This window comes from Pomacea canaliculata, linkage group LG6 (genome assembly GCF_003073045.1).
Source record: "Pomacea canaliculata isolate SZHN2017 linkage group LG6, ASM307304v1, whole genome shotgun sequence".
Lineage (NCBI taxonomy): Eukaryota > Metazoa > Mollusca > Gastropoda > Architaenioglossa > Ampullariidae > Pomacea > Pomacea canaliculata.
The window spans coordinates 8,088,843-8,111,047 of record NC_037595.1 but is presented as its reverse complement, the minus strand read 5'-3'; the positions used below and the strand labels follow the sequence as shown (position 1 = coordinate 8,111,047).

Sequence of the window (22,205 nt, the reverse complement as noted above, 5' to 3'; positions counted from 1 at the left end):
CACAGATATGTAAGTACATGAAAAAAAAGGGTCATCCCTAGTATGTAGAGAAAGGTAAAAACACATATATCTCCCGAGCAACTGATAAGATTTATAAATCAAGTGCAATATAAGTGCAAGCAATTGGCCTAAGCCCCTTTACATAGCAGCGCGCATGCGCATCGAAATTCCCGAAAAAGCAGTTTTCCTTCAGGTAGGTTGCTCTTATTCTTTCTTATTTCTTTACTAATGTTCTTCAGATCGTTTGATAACCACGCTTGATTGAGAACAAGGTGATACTAGCAAATCGTTAATGTTGACAGAAGCATAGTTTTAAGACGTTAACTAATTCGTTCGCGAACAGAGTAAATACCCCTATGTGGGTCAGTAAGATGGCATCTCAAATAATCGTCAAGGAGACAAAAGGAAAGTAGACATTTCATAGGATTTTGAGCTCTCTCTCTGTTCTTTTACTTAGTCTCTCTCTCACTCAATTTTCCTCTGTATCATGCTTTAAAATTGACAGCGCCTCAAAGCAAAGAATGGCAGGCCAGTTCTGGTCCTTGGTCTCTCTCTCTCTCACACACAACCAAATAGCTGTGGTTGAAGATCCACCTTTTTCCAGGAAGGCGGCCATTTTTTCCCGAAAAAATTCTCGTATTTCATATCGGTATTAGTGAAATTAGTGGGTAAGGAGGACGCACTGATGTACCTTTCTTAGTCTGGGGATGTCACAAGTAGAAGGTTGAGAAACGTGGCTTAATAGATTCTTGGGGTTTGTGTGAGAGCAGCCAACAAACCAATGTAAGAAGATTTAGGGAGGTTCCCTTGTATACCATTTCAGCCATTAGATGTGTTAAAAATTGCTTACGGTTGTAGAAGCTTCTGCTCACACGATGTGCAAAGAAAGCAATTATATGCTATGCAGGAGTATAGAAGTAACGAATTTTTTATTATTTATTATTATTAAGTCTTCTTAGTGAACCCAAAGTTTTACTTGATGGTGATGAGAGAAATAACACACATAAAACGCTATTTGAAGTAAACAAATAAGTTTAAAAATGTGTGTGTGGGTAATACAGTCACCTCTCCCCCTTTTGATTAAAGTGGGTGCTATGTTTCTTTGTTTTTTCTAAAAAAATACAACAGTTTTGGAAAAAAGTACATGCACAAAACCAAAATAGTTTCTCACAACTCAGGTAACACATTGGGACATAAAAGCTTTAAAATGAATTAGTTTTGTAATTTTGATAGTTTTAGTGAAGGTTATGTTTCTCATGTACTCTCCATATACGACCGTTTCTGGATGCTGGAGAGATAGATAAGTCCCATGCGAATACAAATATATTTTATTTATCTTTATCAGGCTTTGAAGGTATGTATTATTCTCCAAAGTAATTTCTTCGAACATGTGATAATCTCTACATGTTCATTCATTATGTCACAAACAGTTCTAACATGGAAAGTGTTGTCATCATAAACTGCAACATTCTGTCTAGGTTTCATAAACATAAACTAGGAATCTCATCCTGATCCAGGTTCAGTCACAACTGCCCCAAGACTGGCAGAAATGTCACAAAATAAATCACATTTAACACAAACATTTGTCAAATTAGTGTTCAAATAAATATTTGCTGTCAGACACCACCGGATTCAGAAGAAAATGCTCTTTCTCACTTACCTGGGAAGCACGTGTTATTTTGCACGTGGTTCGAGCTACATCATTTCAAAGTTGACAAATATTTTGTGTCACATTTTATTGTGCTTTATAACTGTTACATTTTTTAAAAAATACACAGGCATTTTTATCAATCTTCGCTGACTTAATTCAATACGTATCCATCAATATCCATTGCAAAAACTTGCCAGTGCGAGGACAAATACTGAGCCGACCATCAAAACGATTTACACGCCACACGGACAGTGGCCACCACGCGGCGACCATTTTCTTGACGGGTATCATGTATCCTCACAAAATACACATTGTCTACCCCGTCGCACAAAAACAAAGACATATCCTGAACACGACAAAAAGTTGTTCTTTATTGTGATTTAAAAGTGATATTTCTGCTCCTGATAGGCCAGGAAATACTTTGAATTGAAAACGAGAGATTTTTATGTGATCATCCGCTGTCCACCCGAGGGCAGGGTTGTGTACCGTTACCTTGTTACCGTGGTAAAGTTCCAGTGAACCACTCTTTCTCTTGTTGCTGTTTCCGTTTGTTTGGGCGGTTGAGATAGTGCATGAGAAGTGGGTGCTTTGTGGTGAAGATGTTTGACTGGGGGAAAGGGAATGTAAAGTGGGGTAAGACTGCTACTAATTAACTAAAGTTTGTTTCGCTGGCCACTGGCCGTGAGGGTGTATCCTCTTTTAAGATGATTTTTCATATATGGTATTGAGTTTTAGGGTAATGGTGTATGAGTAGGACGTCTTGTGTATCTGAGTATATCCGTAAATGCTGTCTTTTAAAGTACAGAGAAGAGAGATATCCTGGTACATATGTTAATAGAAGTCGAATATAGTTTGTCTTATTTATAACTGGATTATGTTTACAGCACTTTAAGATGTTGTATAGTTAATTCGACAGTTGCTCACACCCTTGCAGAAGTTATGCTCTTAAAGCAGTTTAGAATATAACACACACAAAAAGCATTCCTCTCCATACAAAACAAATGCATGAGTTTTATCTTGGGGATAGTGGCGGCTTCATTACAAGACTTTGAATGGTTTCTCTGAGGTTTGTGCAATCTATCTGAGGCGAAATACAGAGGGTAAAAATACAGATCTCCCTTCTTGTTCTGTGTCCTTCTTTCCTCCTTTTATCATCTACCTTCATTGTCTTCCTCCCTTTCCCCATTCTTCTTCATTGTCTTTCCTCATCTCTCCCTCTTTCCACCACGTTTCCTGTAGATGTGGTAGTGAGACTACTAATTACTCGCCTTCCACTGATAACAAATTACAAGTTAATTTAAACTCGATTTTCAGAATACGATGCACCACTTCTCCATGGATATGTTCTTGCTTTCTGAGAATGCTGAAGGTGCTGCTACAAGAGAAAGGAGCTCAAAAGATGCAGATGAAATGTTCAAAAACAATACTGAAAGATATGATTCTCAGAGTTCCATCTTTATGTCATCCAAAACATGCAATGAACATTTCAAGGAGGAAGACAACGATCTAAGCATAATCCAAAACGTCTACGAAAGGAATGTTTCGCTGAAAGAGTTGGATCTGACCATTTCAGCTAAGAACAACAATATTGGAAATCACAGTTACCTCCCTGCGCAAGACACTCTAGAGTCCGAAATTACGAATTCATTCTGCACTGACGAAGAGTTAACGCGACATGACCAAGACAATGTGCACAGCCATGACGACGAAGCATCACCCGGTCAAAGGTCAAAGAGCTCGAAAGCACTATGGGGGAGACTAACCATGTGATATCGCCCAAAGAGGAGAAGATTTCTCAAAATGGCAGCCAGACGACAGATTCTGCACAGCCTGGCGTCCATGTGGCAGCAAAGAACGCAGGGGAGGAAACTGCACACGTGCAATTGTCACCCTTTCCTTACAGTGGGATCGAAATTTGTGGCATTTGCATCATCTGTGGATATGTTCTTTTTATGTGTATCCACAAGAAAAGGAAATATTGGAAGAACGAGTCGACGGAAGCTGACTTTACCGACGAAAAGAAACTCCAGAAAAAGAACTATCCTTTATGGAATGCTGAGGATACCTCTGAAGGCCCAAAAGATGCTAGTATTTTTAAATCCACAGGAAATTGGCCTTTCCAGATGGCAGAGTATGAAAAGATGATAAACCTGATGGCGCCGGTCTTATTTCAGGGTCCGTACGAAACATTATTTGATGAAACTTTTATTGTTGGCCCAAAGACACATGTTCATACCCTCATACATGAAAACGCAAAAGTGAAGACGGCCAGCTTCCAATCACCGGAGTGGACACAGGAGATCACATGTGGAACATCTGGGTTAGGTGTACTCGAGGTCGAAGTAAATCCGGTGATTCCAAGCTTTGGTCGCGTAGCCTCGAAAAACGCAAATAACTGCATCAAAAGACAACCCGAGAACGATGAAAAACATGACAGATCATCGTCTATACCACCATCAGCTAACAGCAACAACCCACAGTCTGATTACAAGGCTGACTTTTCTATGAGGATCCCAGAAAAGCGCTACAACAACATCCCGTTGTCAGAGAAACTAAGAGAGGAAAGAAGACCCAGACCTACCCAAGAGACACTTGAATATTATTTAGAAAAAAAATTGAAGAGCGGAGGCAGAAAGCCCACATCTGGCAATCACCTCACGTCACATTCCAAAGAGGAGGTATGGGATAGTTTCAAGTCTGACATCGATGAGTCAGGTGGCCCTGTTGAAGGAAGTGAGCCAAAACAAGAAGAAAGGCGAGATAATCGCACTGAAAACTGTACTAATAATGGGGCTTAGCGGGGCAGTGTCTGGCGACCAGGGCGCCAGCGCGGACATACGTGGCTCGAACAGCACCAGTGCAGGGAGCTCCGGGGATGATGATGACGACGACGATGAGGATAATAGAAATCGCCAGAAACATGTCGACCACAAGCAGGAAGGATATCAACGGAGGAAAATAAAGAAAAATCGTCAAGAGGAGGAGGAGGAGGAAAAAGAAAAAGAAGAAGAAGAAGAAGACAACGATTCCTCATTCGACAGAGATGGCAAAACCTGCCAAAGAGATGACCTCGATGATCAGTTCGACGTTTCTAGGCAGCTTGAAGCTGAGCATCCCATGTCTAGACAACTGGCGACCAGACATCCCATGTCTAGACAACTGGCGACCAGACATCCCATGTCTAGACAACTGGCGACCAGACATCCCATGTTTATGTCTAGACAACAATTCCTGCTTAGACAACTTGCGACCGGACACCCCATGTCTAGACAGCAGCCGACCAGACACCTTACAGAACTAATTTTAGCTTCTAATAGCCCCCTTTGGCTGCTGTTATTCCGAAACCTATTTTCAACCAGTTCAAGATGGCTGCAAAATCTTAGCATCATCACAGTCTCACCCTCGGCAGGACCATATGTAGTGTGGAACAACTGCTATCAAACCACCCTGACCGAACAATTAAGAGCGAGCCAAAACTTCAGTCATGCCACTCTCACTGGACTATTAACAATAAACCACAACTGTCATAGCACACTTGGATTGGAGCGCATTCACATTTATTTCATCCTCACTGGACAATGTAGAGCGGGCCAAAACTGCTGTCATGCCATCTGCACTGGACCATCTGGAGTTTGCCCTGTTTACTGGCCCGCCCAACTCGGATGTTTTTATTGCGAAATACTGTGGCTTCTAGTCGGTTGCCTCCAGAGCAGTTTCTGCCCCATGCAAGAAGAAGAGTTATCTTGGCACTCGCTGCCGTCTCAAACATGTTTTCAATTTCCGTTGGCCGAAGGGTCACATACCATCTGGGTCTCTGGCTGGGTCTCCAGAGAGACAGAAAGTTTGCATGTACTGTGTATCTTGCCCTCAGTTCCAAGCAGGACGCCTTCCTTGGAGTCCTTTTCACAGTTTCTTGCAAGAGATTCATATCCCCGTAGTTACTCCGGGACTCGGTCTCTGCTGCCTCATGGCCACATCTCTATGGACACAGCTAACTCAGCAATCCACAATCAACAAGCTTTATCTGAAATGTTGCTGCGTGTTTTGGCCGAAATATCTAGAGCAGCTCCTCTAGCATCTGTGCTATCCAATCAAGCTCTAGCATCAAATAGTTCCCAATGTTTTCAATCAGAAGCTTGTCGAAGAAATCGTTGTCCGCAGAGAGTGTTAAGGGAAAGCTGTGGGGAGATTTCGGCCGCACATTCCTCCCGCCACAATGAAAGAAGTGTCCACATGTACAATTGTGGACAGGACAGTATCGTCAATGAAGTAAATGCCATAACAGGTGAGTTATCACAAAGGTTGTTGTTTTGTCAGGGTCTTATTAGGGACAGACTGAGCAATACTTAAGTGAACCCATAACTAGGGGCACAGACACACAGTGCTTTCATGACCTAGCCCAAACAACTTTTACCACGCTCTTACAGCCCTAACAACCAAACAGCCTTATTCTCTATGCATTTTATCTTCATTTTATCGCATATTTCTCGCCCAAACAAGGTTTGAAAGCGCTGAACACCAACCGTTGTACTTTTCGTACTTCACTTGATTGCCCACCTTCATTCTTTCTGTCCACAACTTATTTTTACACCCAGAGGATTCTGTTTCTTTCGGCAGCTGTAGCCAGTCAAGAGGCAGCGAGCCAACAGGCAGTTACTGGAAGACAAAGGACAGCACAACATGAGGTAACAAGTCTACAAGCAGGTAGCTCTCACCTGGTCCAGCACAGAGATGATGAACAAAATGAGGTATTTGACATCTGTAAACATTTAATCCCAACTTATTCAAATGCCTTAAAACCAGAGGCAATATATTTGTTTGTATACAATTATAGACAATATGACATTATAGGGTAATAGTGTATTCTAATAAACCTATATTTATTAAACGAAAAACGAGCTAGACAGCCATGAAAAATAAAGTCCCCATGGTATCAGTAGTCAATGGATACCTAAAGTTTTGACGGGCAAAAGACGCTAAGAAAGGCTGGGACAACCCATGCTCCAACAGATTCAGCCATCTGAACAGCTGGTGATGTCATGATTATACTGTTCTTGAACCGATTAAAACTGTTGTAGCGCATTATTTCACAGAATTTGTAATCTCGATCATAATCGCCTAATCCCATTTTATTTACTTCCCTTTCTAGCAGGCTTTGTGTCAATGGCACAGTGTCAAATGCTAAGACAAAATAACCAAGTAAATAGCATAAATTTCGAAAAGAAAAATTTGGAATATCGTTTAACAGTTTTAAAAAAATCACGAACTATTCTGATGACCAAACAGAAAGTTTATGGAGGATATTGTTTTGTCTGAATAGTCCCAGACACTTAATCAAGAAGTCCCCAGAAGAAACGTTCATTTACCTGAGACTGAAGGTACTGTTTCTCAAAATTAGTCTGTTAGTATCTATTTCTGCCTATTACTTTATATCTATTGTGAATTATCATTATTATGTGTAATATACCTCCATCCGATTTTCCAATTCGCGTTATTTAAACGTACGGAACAAAGAATGAATTAAAATACAGAAAACACAAAGAGGAACCAAATAAGAAGAACAGGAGCTGAGAGTAACACGATATTGCAAAAGGAAGGATGTGAAAAAGGACTAGCATCATGGGAAAGGTTGTTAGGAGTAATGTTTACGGAAGAGGTGTATTTTCAGTTCACGTTTAAAGGATTCAATAATGGGTATGTGGCGGATATAGAAAGGGAGAGAGCAACATTGTTTCACTGTACAATAACCGAAATTCCTGTAGCCAAATATTGTTGTTTTGGTGACAGGAAGAGTAAGGTAAGATGTTTAGAAAGTCATGCAGAACATTACTTTTGATGAATAACGGATTTAAAGGAAATCTCTAAAGCTTTTCTGATCTTTATAATCACTCCTCCGTTCTCGCTTATACCTCTCTTCACTCTCTTCAGTCCACTACCTTGACCAACTTGCAACAATACCACCTCTCTGATTTTTATTTAGTTTGATGAAAAATAAATTGTCAAAACAAGCAGAATGACAAAACAAGAATGACGTTCGACCTTTTTGAAGTCTGACCTCTCTTTATTTAAAATTTTAAAAAATCTTGTGACATTTCATGTGGTTAAAAACTGTTAAAATTTCCATATAAGACCAGTTAAAGTTTAAAATAACGCGCGAGTTAGCGCCCTTATTTGTTGACAGCTGTTGATGACAAATTCTACACGTGCTCAGTTCGCGCGCTCGATTGGATTCTTGTTTTAGGAAGACCACCTTCATTTGATGGGGATGATAGTTCTTCTGATGATTACGATGGTGATGAAGACGACGACAGCGACGGTAGCGATGAGGATGAAGCAGAAGCAGATGAAGATCCTGGTCCACGCCTGATACAACAGTTTCGGGTAATGACGTCAGGAGTATTTGCACTGACGTCATAAGTTGTGTGCTATCGAATAATGACGTATTGAGTAGCGGTCTACGTTAGCTCGACTACTGCAAGACGTGTTAGTTATTTCACGGACAGGCAGGCTAACTGACTAGTTGACTGCTTCGTCAAGGGATTGACATACAGGAGAGGCGGACATGGATCACCTAGTAAACAATATTTATTTATTAATTATAATCAAATAATTAGATGCACATCAACAACCAAAGAAATAAGTTCGACGAAAACAAAAATCAAAACGAATGAAAAAACACAGAGCATCTACAAAAAAAAAAACAAAAAAAAAACAAAAAAAAAAAAAAAACCAACCAAAAAAAAAAAAAAACACTCCTTCACAAAAAAGGTACCAGCACCAACCTAATCAAAACAAAATCCGAATTAAGCGGCAGCCAGGTGTCATAAACTCCAGCCTTGAGGTTCCTTGTATTCTTTCCTGTTTCAGCAGCCCTGCTTAAGAATACGCGGTCAATTTACAGTGATAACCACCCCAGATAACGATGACGAAGGTAATGAAGGCCTTATCCATCTTGTACAAATGTAGAGATTCTTTTTCACTGACTTTAAAGAAAATTGATGGAGTGCTAGAGAGTTCACGTGGTAAAATATGTGTTGAGCCCAAAATGCGTTTAAAGCCATTGTTAACCGGGCAAAAGCACTGAAAAGCGAAGTGTCCCTTTCCCCAAACCAGTAGTTTCTGCAAGTGTTTGGGCCAAAGTTCAGATGTAAACGTTCCCCTCAAAACTATTGGTTTCCTCCTACCTTCACCTACAATTTGTCGGTTGATCAAAAATTCCAATTTGTTTGCCCAGTTAAAAGGGGGTTCTTACTCACATTCATAAAAATTAATAGTCTATGAAATCGACTGTGCTATGCGTCTGATCCATATTTCACATTCTTCTCTTCTAGAAAATGGCATAGTTGCCTGACGAATTCGAGGAGGATAACATCCTTCATCCTGAGCGCGAGGTATCGACTAACTTAGTAATCACATGTCAGTGTGTCAGATAGGCAAGCAGACACAAAACCTGGCTTACAGATGAACAAAATGACAGACACACAAAAGTTTGGAATGATGAACGGTTGGTTATTCATCCACTCACTACCAACTTTTTTTCTATTTTTCAGCTTTCCCTGCCTGAGATTAAGGTCTTCAGTAACTCTCATAGCCCAACCTGAAGAAGATGATGACGTGGACAATGAAGGTAATTATTGAAAATAAATGTTATGGACACATTTCACTATGTTGAGGTGATGAATAGCATGTGTTCGTGTTCGAAGTGCATGATGATATGTTAATATTGAGTTCCAGTACTGCTTTGCATGTTTGGTATGTTTTAATGCTGTTTGGGAAAGCTCAGGTGTGTTTCCTGGCATGGCATGTAGTTGTGAACCTCAGGTGTACTGGCATGCAATAGGTGTTCCAATAATAAGCTTTTAACAATGTTTTCTGTGTCTTACAACAGGAGTTTTAAGCGATACTTTGTTCTATAACCTGTGTTACATAACACATGTAATAATGTTTTGGTATAGAAACTAGCATGTTACTGTTTATGCCATCGTCTGACAGTTTGGCCTTGAGTATTCATCCTGTCCAACAAGAACCTGGTATCTGCAACTTGTCTAACGGTAGAAAAGGATTGCTAGAAAAGGAGTATCACAGACCGAGGTTGCCACACATTAAACAGACTTTCTATCAGCTGTTGAAATGTGATGTCCAGAGCAGTAAAAACCTCATTATTCAAAAATGTTCATCTCGCACCTACTGAAGTAAACCTCTTAGTAAATGGATAAATTTTCTTGCTAATTATACACACACGATGGTACACCGAACAAAGAGCCAACACATTAAATTAAAAGCAAACATGAAGTTAATTCTACATTTTGTTCTCTCTCGTAAATGTTTTGAAATTTTTTGTTATTAAAGAAACGTGTGAAAATAGGATAAATAGGTTTATTTACTTTTTAACCATGTGCTCACAGAATTGTAGAAATATTATCAGAACTTTCCCCCTTGTGAATTTAATGTTGTAATCGTAATGTTGGCAGATTTTTTTTTTAACTTTCTATGCATCTTTCTTAGATCTTGTAAAAAATTGTTTAATCTGAAATATAATATTGATTGAATTCAAACTAATTAGATAGCAGCATGCGAGAAAATGTACCCACCTGTGCTCTTCTACTTAAATTTTACACCTTTCTGTCTGATAGTTTAGTTAATTGTTATCGCACTTATTCGTTTTGGTGTGCCAGGCTGCTTGCTGGGATGCATCATGCAAGATTACAATTGTTTTCATCCTGAAAATGATATAATAAATATCTTGTGTTAATATGATAACATTTTAAGATAAAAGTCTGAGTTTTAACACCAACATATTTGATTTAGCCGTATCAGTGTTTAATGTCGATGGATGTATGCACATTTCCGTGTCTTTTTCTCCATTCAAATATCAACAACTTAGCCTTTTCATCAGTGAGTATTGTAAATGTAAGCTTTTCCTTGAAGTAAATATGATGTGTCTGATAAAACATCTGTGTGGTTTCATGCACTTGTACTGGAAGAAAGCAAAACTTTAAAATGCTGAAGACAGACTTTTGCCAAATCCGACAAATTATTCAACGGCCATGAGCCTGTGAAATGTTCTTGCTGTTTAGTCTGGAGTGTTGCAAGAATTTTAAAAGCTTGTGCAGCATTTAGAAAAGAGCATGCTGAAATGTCATTTCCCTCATCTTCGTATCTGAAAGTTAGTTGTAAATATACTTCCAAAGCTTTCAACGTCCTTTTACGTTGTTGTCACGTTCGCCTAAGTAAGAACTTTACAAGACCGCTGCTTTGTTCAAAGTTTTCTTGCCATTTCTCAATTATCGTTCTTGCTAGCTTACCTCCCTTCCCTTGTATGTTATAAATCAACCACCAAACTCCTTGGAATAGGAACTGCAATGCCTAAAGTGGAGGATCATCACATATTTTAAAACGTCCATTTTTTGTTGTTTTGAGGTAATGGTGAAGGCCTTGACTAGAAAAACTCGACATCCTATGATGCTAGGAGTCTTGAATATTTCATGGTCTTGTGTATTTACATGTTGTAGATCATATCCAAATTATATGTTGTAGAGTAATTGCTACAGATTACCAGGTAGATAATACCATTTCAAAGCCAGCGCATGTTTTTAAGGCACTTCAAAAAACTGATTTTAAAATCTCAATTCTACATTAATTTATTGTATACGCACACACTTTATGCTAGAATTCCAATAAACCTCACTTAATGTCCTTTAAATGTCACTTAATAGCAGTTACGAATGACACTTAAGCGCTTATAACTGCTTTCAACAAGGGCCATTAACTCTCAAACGAGGATAATTACATAGATCATTAAACTTCTATAAGCCTCATAAAATCGTCAGAGTGTGTCAGCGCAGTCAACAGAGATATATATGCATATAAAAAAAGGAAAGGATTTAAAAAGGATAGCAAGTGAGTTTGAGAGTTGATGAGAACGAGCAGCAGCATCAAGAGGACGGCGATAGTGAAATGTCAACACGATTACATGAAGAATTGTAAAGTCCTGAGTTCGAATCTCTGGAACACATACTTCATCTTTTTGCAAATGTCTGGTCGCGGGAGCTCCAGTTTCCTCCTAATTAAACGTCTCCATCTCCCCGAAGTGCAAAGTCAACACAAAGTGAAAGCTTTTTGACATCTCAACAAACAAAGCAACAAATTCCATGTAGAAGAATGAGAAGACGGACATAACGACTAGGGCTAGCTGGATGTGTGTAAGAGCTGCAATCCATTAGACCTACGGACCTCCAGGAGTTCTAGCACGGTTTTCTGGGCATAAACTCTTGTTTTGTGAAGCAAGGTTTTATAAAAATATTTTCGGCCTATGAAATCACCCGTCTCTGAGGTCGTTAGCGTGACCAGCACGTGTACACAGACAAGGTGGATGGGTACAGGCACCGAGGTCACAGCTAACGGCTGTGAGTTGTTTTACATCGGTTTCCTCTTTTCTTCACTCATTGTTTGCCAGGCTACATTGTACAATACATGTATAGTTATCCAGCAGGCCTAAGCCTCTTTGAAGCGATTATAAACGAAGCAGGAAGACGATTCTCTTGTTTACGTGCTGTCCACAGTGCAAGTAAGTACAAATATTGCTGTCCCTTTAGCCTATTAGAATGATGCATTATTATCCGACACGATAATTGAAGTCGGTGTTCAGCAGAGGGCGTGTGTTTGTAAACAGAAATGTGTGATTGTGTATCTGTGTATACAGAAAGAAGGAGAAAGTGAGAGGAGAGACAGCGATAGAGAGAACGACATTCATTTCTAGACGAACTCCATTCGACAACATATCAGTCTAGGACTAAAAATATTGTACAATGTTTACAATAAGCGCTGGAACAAGTTCGCTTGCTTCTGACAGAAGTTGTTTTGACTTTCGTTCCTACAAGTCCTATAATCTGAATCAGGAATGTAAACAGATATTTTAGCAAGCTACGCGCCTTGACATTTGCTGAGTGGAGGCAACGGCCTTCCCTCATGTTTATTTATGTCAGCTGCCATTTACAAGTGCCTGCTTCTCGCTTTCTGTGTCACTCTTTCCAGGAACTCTATCGCTCTTTACAGAATTAAAAACAGGAAAGATAAAAGAAAAGTGTAAAACGTGTTAAAATATTGACAATAAAAGAATAACATTCAGCAACACAAACATCCTCAGAAGAAGAAACTTCTGTGGTTAAACAGGAAACGATAAATGTGACCTTTAAATGATCGATCGAGAGATCGTTATGTCAAGAGGACAGAGGTATTATGTTTGTTTGCACCTCGCGTATGGGGCGCGAAAGGAAAGTTTACCCTATGCAGGGCCCCAATGTAAAAATAAAATCACGAAAGTGTAAATAAATAAAAGAATGTAAAAAAACCCGATATTGAACTGAGAATAGAACTGTAATAGACAACAGAGTAAGGATTTTTTTTGAAAAATGCATAATTATGCTGTCAATGATGTAGCGCTATTTTGATGACCCCAAAATTTAAATTAATTATAAGTTCACAGGTCAAAAGTTATGGGCCCTGTGTGGGATGGATTTTTCTATTGACGCCCCGCACTCGCGCACTTGAGCTTGTGCTCGACACACCTTCTCAGGTGTGAAGCGCATCGGTCCGGTGAAACTAGACAAAATTTATAAAAAAAACTGTGTTACAAATTCTGTTGCCGATAAAGGTAAGATTGATTTGATTTGTTTATTTAGCAGTACACAAACATATGGCAGGTTCAGTGAAATCATCCGCTCCTCTGTCCCCAGTCTTGACGACGAACTGCTAAAGTGTTATCACACGCAACATCTAATTTTAAATATTTTATTCCATCTTCTGCTGTAAGATAAATAGATGAAAAATTGTATTCTTCTTTCCCACCTGGTGATCAGATGACAGGGAAGGAGAATCTCTGTTTAGGACAACAACACAACATGTATACAAACAAAATGGCGAGGACTTCCGTTGTGCGTAGGACATGTATTGGTAGGAAGTGGAAATTAAGTGTTAAGAATAGGCAGGAACTTAATGAGCATGAAGTGTTTGTTGCACAGTCACAAACAAGATGCGTACACAGACTGTATACAGCTCCACTTTCAATAAACTGCTTTGGTAAAAATGTTTAAATGATATGTGAGCAATAATCCCTTGATAACAGCTAGAGCAATCAGTGTCTGCTATTATCGTTTTTTTTAAAATTATTATTCTAATACAGAATAAGACATAAATGCATTTTATATCTGCATGTTTCAGGCTTAGCTGAAGATAATTGTAAACATGATTATTTATGTTTATGGAAGCAATGCCTAATGTACAGATTGTGACCAGTTTGGTTCATGCAATGTTGATCGCTTCTAACGATCAGAATGACAGCATCGCTATTCTAATCCAGACCGTTATGTCACCTAGGTCACGGCCTCAAAAGTACTTTGTGTTCAAACATTAATAATTGTGGATTTTTCCCATTTGACGCATTATAAGGCGACTTACCTGCATAAGGCATAAAATACAGGTTTGCATTGTTCTTGTTCACATTTAGTACAGCAACATATGTTTGTTTTTATGTATATGTTGTTCTAGCTTTCTACTTAGAAACAAAGAACACTGCTAAACACTAACATGTCCGGTACCTGTGACAGGTTTCTAAGTTTTACCTGCCGTAACTGACACGTCATTCGTAGGGCGTACGCCTGTGTTCATCGATCAGAGAAGATAATTGATTATCGTGTTATCATCATTATTATTATTAGCGGATAGTTGTCCGTCAAGTAACAATGCTGTTTCATGCAGCTTTATTTCTGACAACAGCTTGAGAATTATTATAGACATTTTGTAACTTGTTTACTGGTTTTATAGCATGACGTGCATTGAAAACACCGCTTGGACAACTTCTGTAACCTGTCAAGTTGTAGTTGTAGTAGTGTGGACAAGCTTTGATAGGAGGTCGCTGGTTATTCTGTTAGTTGTCTGTCTGCCTGCATGTGCCTGTCCACCTGTAGAGTATTCATGAACTACATCATTTAATCAGAGCTTGATAAATTAATTTATAAAATCAACTGGTAATTTATTAACGTGCACCTTGACTTAATGGATTGTTTATGGGTTGTTTTTTTTTTTTGCTTCTGGCAGAAAGTTGAAATGAGTGATGATGACGATCCAGACGATCTACGTTATTTGAAAAGGACACGGGATAAAGAGAGCAAGAAGACGAAGAAAGAAGGCAAGAAGAATGAAGACAAGTATGAAAACAGGATTGAAGACGGGGAAAAGGAAGATGGGAAAAATGAAAATGGGAAGAATGAGCCCAAAGAGAAAGATAAGAATATGGACACTGGCGGTATAAGCGATGAAGCAAATGCGATAACGATGATAGCGATGAGAGAGAGTTTAAACATGCAGGGAATAATGATAAACGCGATTTTACAGGAAAACAGTTTGCTTGAAAAAGTTCTATATCTGCAACTTTCTCTGGGCGGAGAAAGATTGTCAAGTATTCAAACCAGAGAATTAATAGTAGCAAGGAATGGTACCCTGGAGAATAGAAACATTAGGCGATTTTATTCTCCCTTTTTAACAACCAGTTCACCATGGAGCCGAACCTGCCCAGGTCTTTGCTCGTGGAGTTTTCGAAGCCCTGTGAGCCATGAGTCGATCCTGACCGTAGAGAATGTTGTTACAAGGGGATACACAGTTAGTCTGTTCAAGATAATCATTCTGAACTACACAAACGCACAAATGTGTTTCTCCGCATTACAAGAGGAGTTTACTGCAGGAATTGCCAGCTTGAACCTGATACAACCAGCAGGAGATGACTCCTATGGTCTTTTCAGATGGAGTTTTGGAAACTCAGGGTCACTCCTGATAATAAATGATGCTACAAAGGGAAGACGACTCATTTTGGCCACAACACCACTGTCATTTCTGAATGAGTCTAGAATCTTACTTGTATGGCAAGAAGCGTTTACTGCAGGAGGTGTGAATTTACAGCTGGTACAAGCAGCAGAAGATAACTCTAGCAGAGCAATAATAGTTCGTACACAGTTTTGGGCCTTGGTACCTGTAGAAGTTCTGCGTTTTCGCTGTGAACCCTACTCAGGGCCACACAATTCTGATGGGAGGCAAAGTCAGGGTGTGCTACGCCCACTGCGGTCTCGTGAAAGACCTCAAGACCTCGGTGACTTGGACCAAGAAAGCCTTGTATCAGTCGTGGCCTCGATGGACAGTGAACAAGCTAACATGCCTGCCAGTAGGACACGTGCAAAGGGTATGATTCTGAATTTGGTTTTAAATTACTTATGGTAATGATGATGACGATTATTTAACATGGATTATTTGCATCGAATAAAAGATCGTGTGAGGATGCATTGTATATACTGTATATGTACACCCCACCTTCACCATTTGTGGGTTTTAACCGTTCGTGAGTGCGCGCGCTTCAATGAAGTGTGAAAGTGAAATGTACAAATTTTACGCGAGAGTAGATGTTACATATTTAATGTCAAGATATTAAGCTGGTAAACTGTTTTTCCCTCAGAATGGTCGTGTGCAATTCCCGGGAGATGTGATTCTGCTTGTGGAAGTGCTCCTTCCCCTCGGTGCAAGATAAAGGCTAAAGGCCCGTCTCCAGGTACAAAGACTGATTTGTCGGGTTTTTATTTTTAGTGTTTTCCAGATTACAAGCTGGTGGTTGGTAAGCAGAGTTTCTTTCAGCTTGACCAGTTCTTATTACCTGCCATTGCTTTTAAGCCGCGTGATGGATTTCCGCTGGTTGACCGCTAACTACACCTATTATAAAATATCAACCAAATGGTAGCCCAACGCCCAACAATAATCACTTTATATGTAGAGATTAATTAGTCAGGTTACTAGAGAAATTCTTCCCTGATCTGCTGTAGAAATTCTACAATCTGATATCCTACCCATGCATGGCGGTGGCCCTTTGTCATGCCTTGACTTATTATCTCCCGAGTGTGTATGTGGTAGTGTGGTGGACCTCTTCCTACAGAGATGATGTATCACTAATTGTGTTTGTTTTGTGATGCTCAGAGTCGAGCAGTAGCAAGAGAAATACCATTCGTTCGACCAACGTAGGTTTCGAAAGAAACAAGGACCCAGTAAATATGAATGCCGCTCTGAAACCGCCTCGGCATCTGATACACAGAAATACATTCCCTGCCTCAAAGGGTGATGATGAAATGTTCTTCAGTGGCACGATGGCAGCACACAGCAAGAGGAGACTGAGCAGTGTAAATAAATACAGAGAATTTCAAAACTCATTCAAACTTACACGAGACTTACAATCACTCTTCCTTGGAGTAGAACAGAAGTGTTAGTAAAGTAGGTGCTCATGTGTTTGTGCCCTGGATGTAAACTGTTAAATAAAGCACTCGATTGAAGCCACGTTAGCCGTTCTTTAAATTAGGGACTTTACAGATAGTTTTAATTTAGAAAAAAGAATATATAGAGAGGTTAGAAAGTAGCATTAAGGTCCCTATTAACAAATAAGCTTTGGTTGTCGGTCACTTTAGCTGTGTAAACTTGTACAGACACCTTGAGAAGGAAAGACAATGTGCACAGGTAACCTCTCCCAACCCACTCATGCATAGACACATTTATACCTACATCAAAGACAATCTCCTAGTTAAGTCCAAGAAAACAAAAAGAAAAAGAAAACATTAAGCTATCAGAATTCTCTTCAGGTATGATTGAAAATTGTTCCAAAACACAACGGTATTAAAATTCTTAGGCCTAATCGTCAGGTAGAAAACAATAAGTAGAATGCGCTAATTAAAGATTTATAGTGTTTTGAAGAAGCAACATTATCATATAAATTGTTTTCTGATTTTTTCAGAATACGTTATTGAATTATTCGACGCAATGCACAGATACAGGAGGTAAGTGTCAATATGTCTGGAGAGTTAAACACACGGATATTGTCTTGATTCCTAAAGTTAATGGATCACGTGACGATATTGATATTACATACTGTTGACAGTACACAAAAAGAGGTAACCAAATACTGTTAAACTACAGTAGATTATCAAGAGGGGTCAAAATGTGTCCTAAGTGAATGAATTTTCAGTAAGGAAAGAAAAAAGCTCTGAGGCTCGAGTGAAATTAGTCACGCGTGAAGTTTAGTCACACTAAAATAATTTAGTAACACAAGTGACTCAGTGGGTTTGTGAACAATACTGTTGTTTTCATTCACTAGGTCATGCAGTGGCATGTGACAGTAAAGGAAAATATGAATCAGCTTGTAAGGCTGAGTCTGAAGATGTTTGTACCGAAGGAACAAGTTGCAAGCGACCAGTGATGGTAAGTAGACTTATATTGCCATATCTTTATTTACCCTTCATTTCACATGTCAAGCTTCAGTGGAGCGATACATGAAACAGTTCGGGCAATAAATGCGTTGGGCATCAGGCCTGAATATGAGTAAAGCTCAGAATATATTATGAAAAATACTGAAAATATTCTTTTTGTTTACTGCAACAAGGATACAGATTACATTCGGATGGACAGGATAAGGTTGATAGGATAAGCGTACTACCTACGATCCTATCTTCCTCATGCAAAAGTATTTATCTCCATCTTGACAAGTTTTGAGAAACCCTGTCTCCTTCACTCTCCTGTCAACTTTCTAACTTCATATCTGTTTATTTTATTTGTTTCTGAGTCATTGTGTCCGTGGAGCCATAGTGTGTGTCTTGTGTTGTTTCGAAGAGGTGACACAAGTCTGTCATGCACATGTTTTATATTAGCATTACTGGAAAGATAACCGTTAATTTTAATATTTTCTTACAGGAAACAGGATGGCAGTTGTACAACGCTCGTGAAGATGTGCAGGATAAGATAATAGTTGATGGAACAAATACAAGCGGAAACAATGGCCGGGCATGTAGAAAAACAACGGGAATAAAAGGAGAAACAGTTAGTACCAATAATATTTTCTCCGTTTTTACAAATTTTTATTGTGTGTCAAGTTACAGATTGGAGCATATTCTTTTTCTGAATCTCCGTGCTAACAAAATGTCACCTACATTTCCTTTATTATTATGGTCATTATTGTCGTTATTATTATTTAACGGCTTAAATTAGTTTTATCATCTAGTTTATCTTGATTTACCCATTCTTTACAGCCCTCTCTTTCTATGTAATAATAATAATAGTCATAATAAATAACAATGCAATATTTAGTTTTTTAAGCCCATCTGGAACATATCAATATCAAATACATCAGTTCACAATATCACTGTATAAGGCAATGTATTAAAAATTCATTTGTGTGTGGTTGTTTTTGTCTGACTGTATACATTTAGAGAACAAATATTGATTGATTTAGTCGCTGATTTATTTATTTACAGGAAACAAAACTGAGGACACCAGTTCAATGTGAAGATCTCTGCTGTAAGTAGTCAATAAAGTAGACATCTTGAGTTAGGATAGCTTTGATTTTGAATATTTATATAGACAGCATTTAACAGCCTCTGTATTTCGACAGCAACACAAGATAAACAGAGCTATTTTACCTTAGATATACTGCATACGATATTTATGTGGTTAGTCAAACCATCAGCAGTTATAAAAGCCCATGCGACTTATTACTTTCTAAGGTGGGGCATAGAACGAAGATGTTGGGTAATGTGGCAGCCATAGTAAATGAAAATCTTAAATAACAGGGAAGAGCGGATAGGCAAGAGAAATTGTGCGAGGAGGAGAGAAAGAGAACATTCTGGAATCCTTGTTATGGACAAGAGCTATGGGGCAGGCTACAAGGTTGTTTTACCACCGATCCATTTAGCAACACCAGAGACAACCCTGAGGGCTCGTGCATATGCTATTACTAGGTCTTATCAGGATGGCAATATCGAAGCACTCAGCATGAAAGCTTATAACTTAGGAACATTTTAACTGACTGCTTAGTATTAAATCAAGGTACTGCTTAACAACTCGTTATAAAAGTTAAAACGTGGATTGCTACCTTATGTGCTAAACTGTATAAACCTGTTTAAGTTTAGATAACTCGCATTTCTTCCGGCCATAGACGAGAACTCGAGTTGTGTAAAAACTTTTTTTTACCTGCGTCCCCGTGCAGCTGTGCACCATAACAATGCATCTGGACACATGACACGTGCTAACGGCGACCCCGACTTGGGCAACCAGGGTGAAGAGCGCAGACGACCAGTGCCGGTAAGAATAGGATGCTGTTCTCACCTCTGACATCTTTCTCTTCACGGGAGGCTACGATTAACTTTTTTTTTTAGTTTACTTGTCATATTTTGTTGACATAAACACAACTCAAGACACTTAGAGTGTTTTCGCGGTAGCTGTTTTGCCATGATGATGCCTTAGTTGCCGGGTCGGCCTAAAACACCATTGCCCCTCTCCCACAAATGTCTTCCCTCATGACGATGCTGTCAGTTAGACTGACCATCACTTTTGCTACTTTTCAGAAAGGCAACCTGCGAATGCACGGAACTGTGTTGTACGCTCAGTGTGAAGATGATTTGCTGTTTGGTAAGTAGTCAGTCTGTCTTCCTGTTTCCCTGTGTATGTTTCTTCATGTCTTCCTGTATATTTGTGTCTCTTCCTGTCATGGTATGCGTTCATATATGCGCTTTTACAGTTCGCTATGCATACCTTCATACACCCTTCGTTTTGTTTTTGTTTGTTGCAGAGTACTCTTGGAAACTGGAAGAGGAACACCGACAGGTGATGATGAGGTTACTGTGCCGCAGATGCAGGGCTTCACCGTGGAGTGTTGTCCTGATACCTTGCGGGCACCTCTTGTGTTCGTCTTGCTATCAAACACAACAGAGTTGCCCCATCTGCCATGAGAAAGTTGATAAATCCAGCCATGCCCTGCTTTCATGATTGTGTTGTACCCGTTCAACTGGCCCATAGAAAAGAACATGTTCTTTTTATTATCTGGGATTTAACTTGATTGGAATAATTTTAATAAAAGTAATAGCAAATATTCCTTTTATTAAAATATTCTAGTTCATTTAGTTTGTAATCAGATTATATTAATTTCTTACTAATTTCAAGGGTCGTAGCTCCTGTAAGTTGAGCTAGATAAGGCCGGTACATACGAACGTGGTCCCCAAGTAACACTGATACATGCTTCATACACCAGCCGGTGGGAAAACATCCTTCGAGATCCTGCAAAAGGCTTGCTTGCAGGAAACTCACCTTGTTGGGTTACTGGACAGAGGCAGAATTATTTTTTCTGCAGATCTTTGGCTTAGACACCAGGGCTTCTGCTTACGCAAAAAATTGCGTACAGTACGCATTAAAAGTTCGGAGGACCCCTTCAATTTTGGTCAATGGGGTCCCCTTCAAATTTGGGCGAAGAACAGGGACCCCTTAAAAATCTGAAGAAGGCATCCCTGAGACCCCAAAGAGTTTAGCCTTAGCAGAAGCCCTGAGACACCAAGACAGAAGGAAAGCCAGGATAAGAAAGAGAATATTAAAGCAGAGAGAATCGATGAAGATTTCAGTTCTTGAGAATCCGTTCAGAAATGTAAAGTTTGGCCTCTTAAATTTTACTTTCACTATCAGATGAGCTACGTCCCTTGTTGGAGTAAAGTTATGAGAAAAACGGAGTAGAAACATGCATTTTCATCACGAAATATTAGCCTCTGTTTATTTTCATCCTGGCTAAATGACATTCAGAATTCATACATAACACCATTCTGAGCTGTAAGAGTAAACATTCCAACTTACATTCCTATTAACAAAAAAAGGATATAGAATTCCACACACTCCTTGAACTAAGAATCAGTCATCCTCATGTTAAACCACTCTGTCACATGTCGTCCACCTACAATTATTATAGTGACCACTTATCTTTCACCCAAAGTGCTTTAGTGCAAATGCTGATGATTCACTGCTGCTCATGTTTAACAGCATTCTTTATACAAAAACTGACTTTTGCTGTTCAAACCATCTCTGAACTCTGCTATACATTACTTCTGATTTTTAAAAAGCCAGTGAAACTTACATTTGGGTAGGTTTTCAACAGCATGTTGTCTACACATTTTTTTCCTTTTAACTCTGGTTGTTTGTTCTGTCTTAAGCTGGGCTGAAGTAAATAGCTTTTTCGTTTTGTAATTAAAAATGGAGAATGCTGTCCCCTGATCAGGGGAGGATGCCTTACATTTCACGCATTTCGATTTTGTAAGTGTGAAATGAGTCGTTTGGCATGTCCTCAGTTCCACAGAGGGCAGTGTTACAAAGAGAGTCAGGTGTTGCTAACATGATACATGTACATCTTTTGTTTAAAAGTACAAGAAAGTAAATACTGGAGAAATGTGTATACGTTGACAGTTGTCATCATAGAAAAGAAGTCACAGAAGGACAGGCTGAGGAGAGTGCGGTGATGAAAGATGTTTGACAGCTCTTGGTTGTAATTCTCCATTAAAAAGCCTTGTGCATGCAGTACAATCAGCCAGCAGATTTCCAGTTCAAACTTAAGACAGAGGTTAAACGAAATAAACGAACAACAAGTGATAAAAAAAATATTATTGTACTTTTTATGTGTGTGTGTGCGCGCGAATGCTTAAATCTCGGAAGTATTCTACATTTA

The 22,205-nt window shown here is 39.2% G+C and overlaps 1 protein-coding gene across 20 annotated transcripts; it reads left to right on the top strand.

Moving 5' to 3' along the window:
* Positions 1–171: 171 nt before the first annotated feature.
* Positions 172–22,138, top strand: LOC112565801. Of its 20 annotated transcripts, none has more exons than XM_025241581.1 (17): positions 2,967–5,936; positions 6,269–6,399; positions 6,978–7,029; positions 7,893–8,032; positions 8,522–8,582; positions 8,983–9,042; positions 9,202–9,278; positions 14,747–15,881; positions 16,152–16,244; positions 16,664–16,863; positions 17,469–17,511; positions 17,829–17,932; positions 18,422–18,547; positions 18,982–19,024; positions 19,713–19,807; positions 20,071–20,134; positions 20,295–22,138. In XM_025241581.1, the coding sequence occupies exons 7-17, from the start codon at positions 9,258–9,260 to the stop codon at positions 20,489–20,491; spliced, it is 2,121 nt and encodes a 706-aa protein (XP_025097366.1). In that variant the 5' UTR covers positions 2,967–5,936; positions 6,269–6,399; positions 6,978–7,029; positions 7,893–8,032; positions 8,522–8,582; positions 8,983–9,042; positions 9,202–9,257; the 3' UTR covers positions 20,492–22,138. The 20 variants fall into 20 exon arrangements, 14 of the variants coding, with proteins under 14 accessions (XP_025097377.1, XP_025097376.1, XP_025097374.1 ...); XM_025241579.1 differs by having other exon boundaries at positions 8,519–8,582; XM_025241580.1 differs by having other exon boundaries at positions 6,972–7,029; positions 8,519–8,582.
* The last annotated feature ends 67 nt before the right edge of the window (positions 22,139–22,205 follow it).

Coding starts and splice junctions, on each gene's coding strand:
- LOC112565801 (XM_025241583.1), top strand. CDS start 9,258: ATGATGACGTGGACAATGAAG. Junction 16,245..16,663: donor GGCTAAAGGCCCGTCTCCAG/GTACAAAGACTG, acceptor TGTGATGCTCAG/AGTCGAGCAGTAGCAAGAGA. Junction 19,025..19,712: donor TCAATGTGAAGATCTCTGCT/GTAAGTAGTCAA, acceptor GTCCCCGTGCAG/CTGTGCACCATAACAATGCA.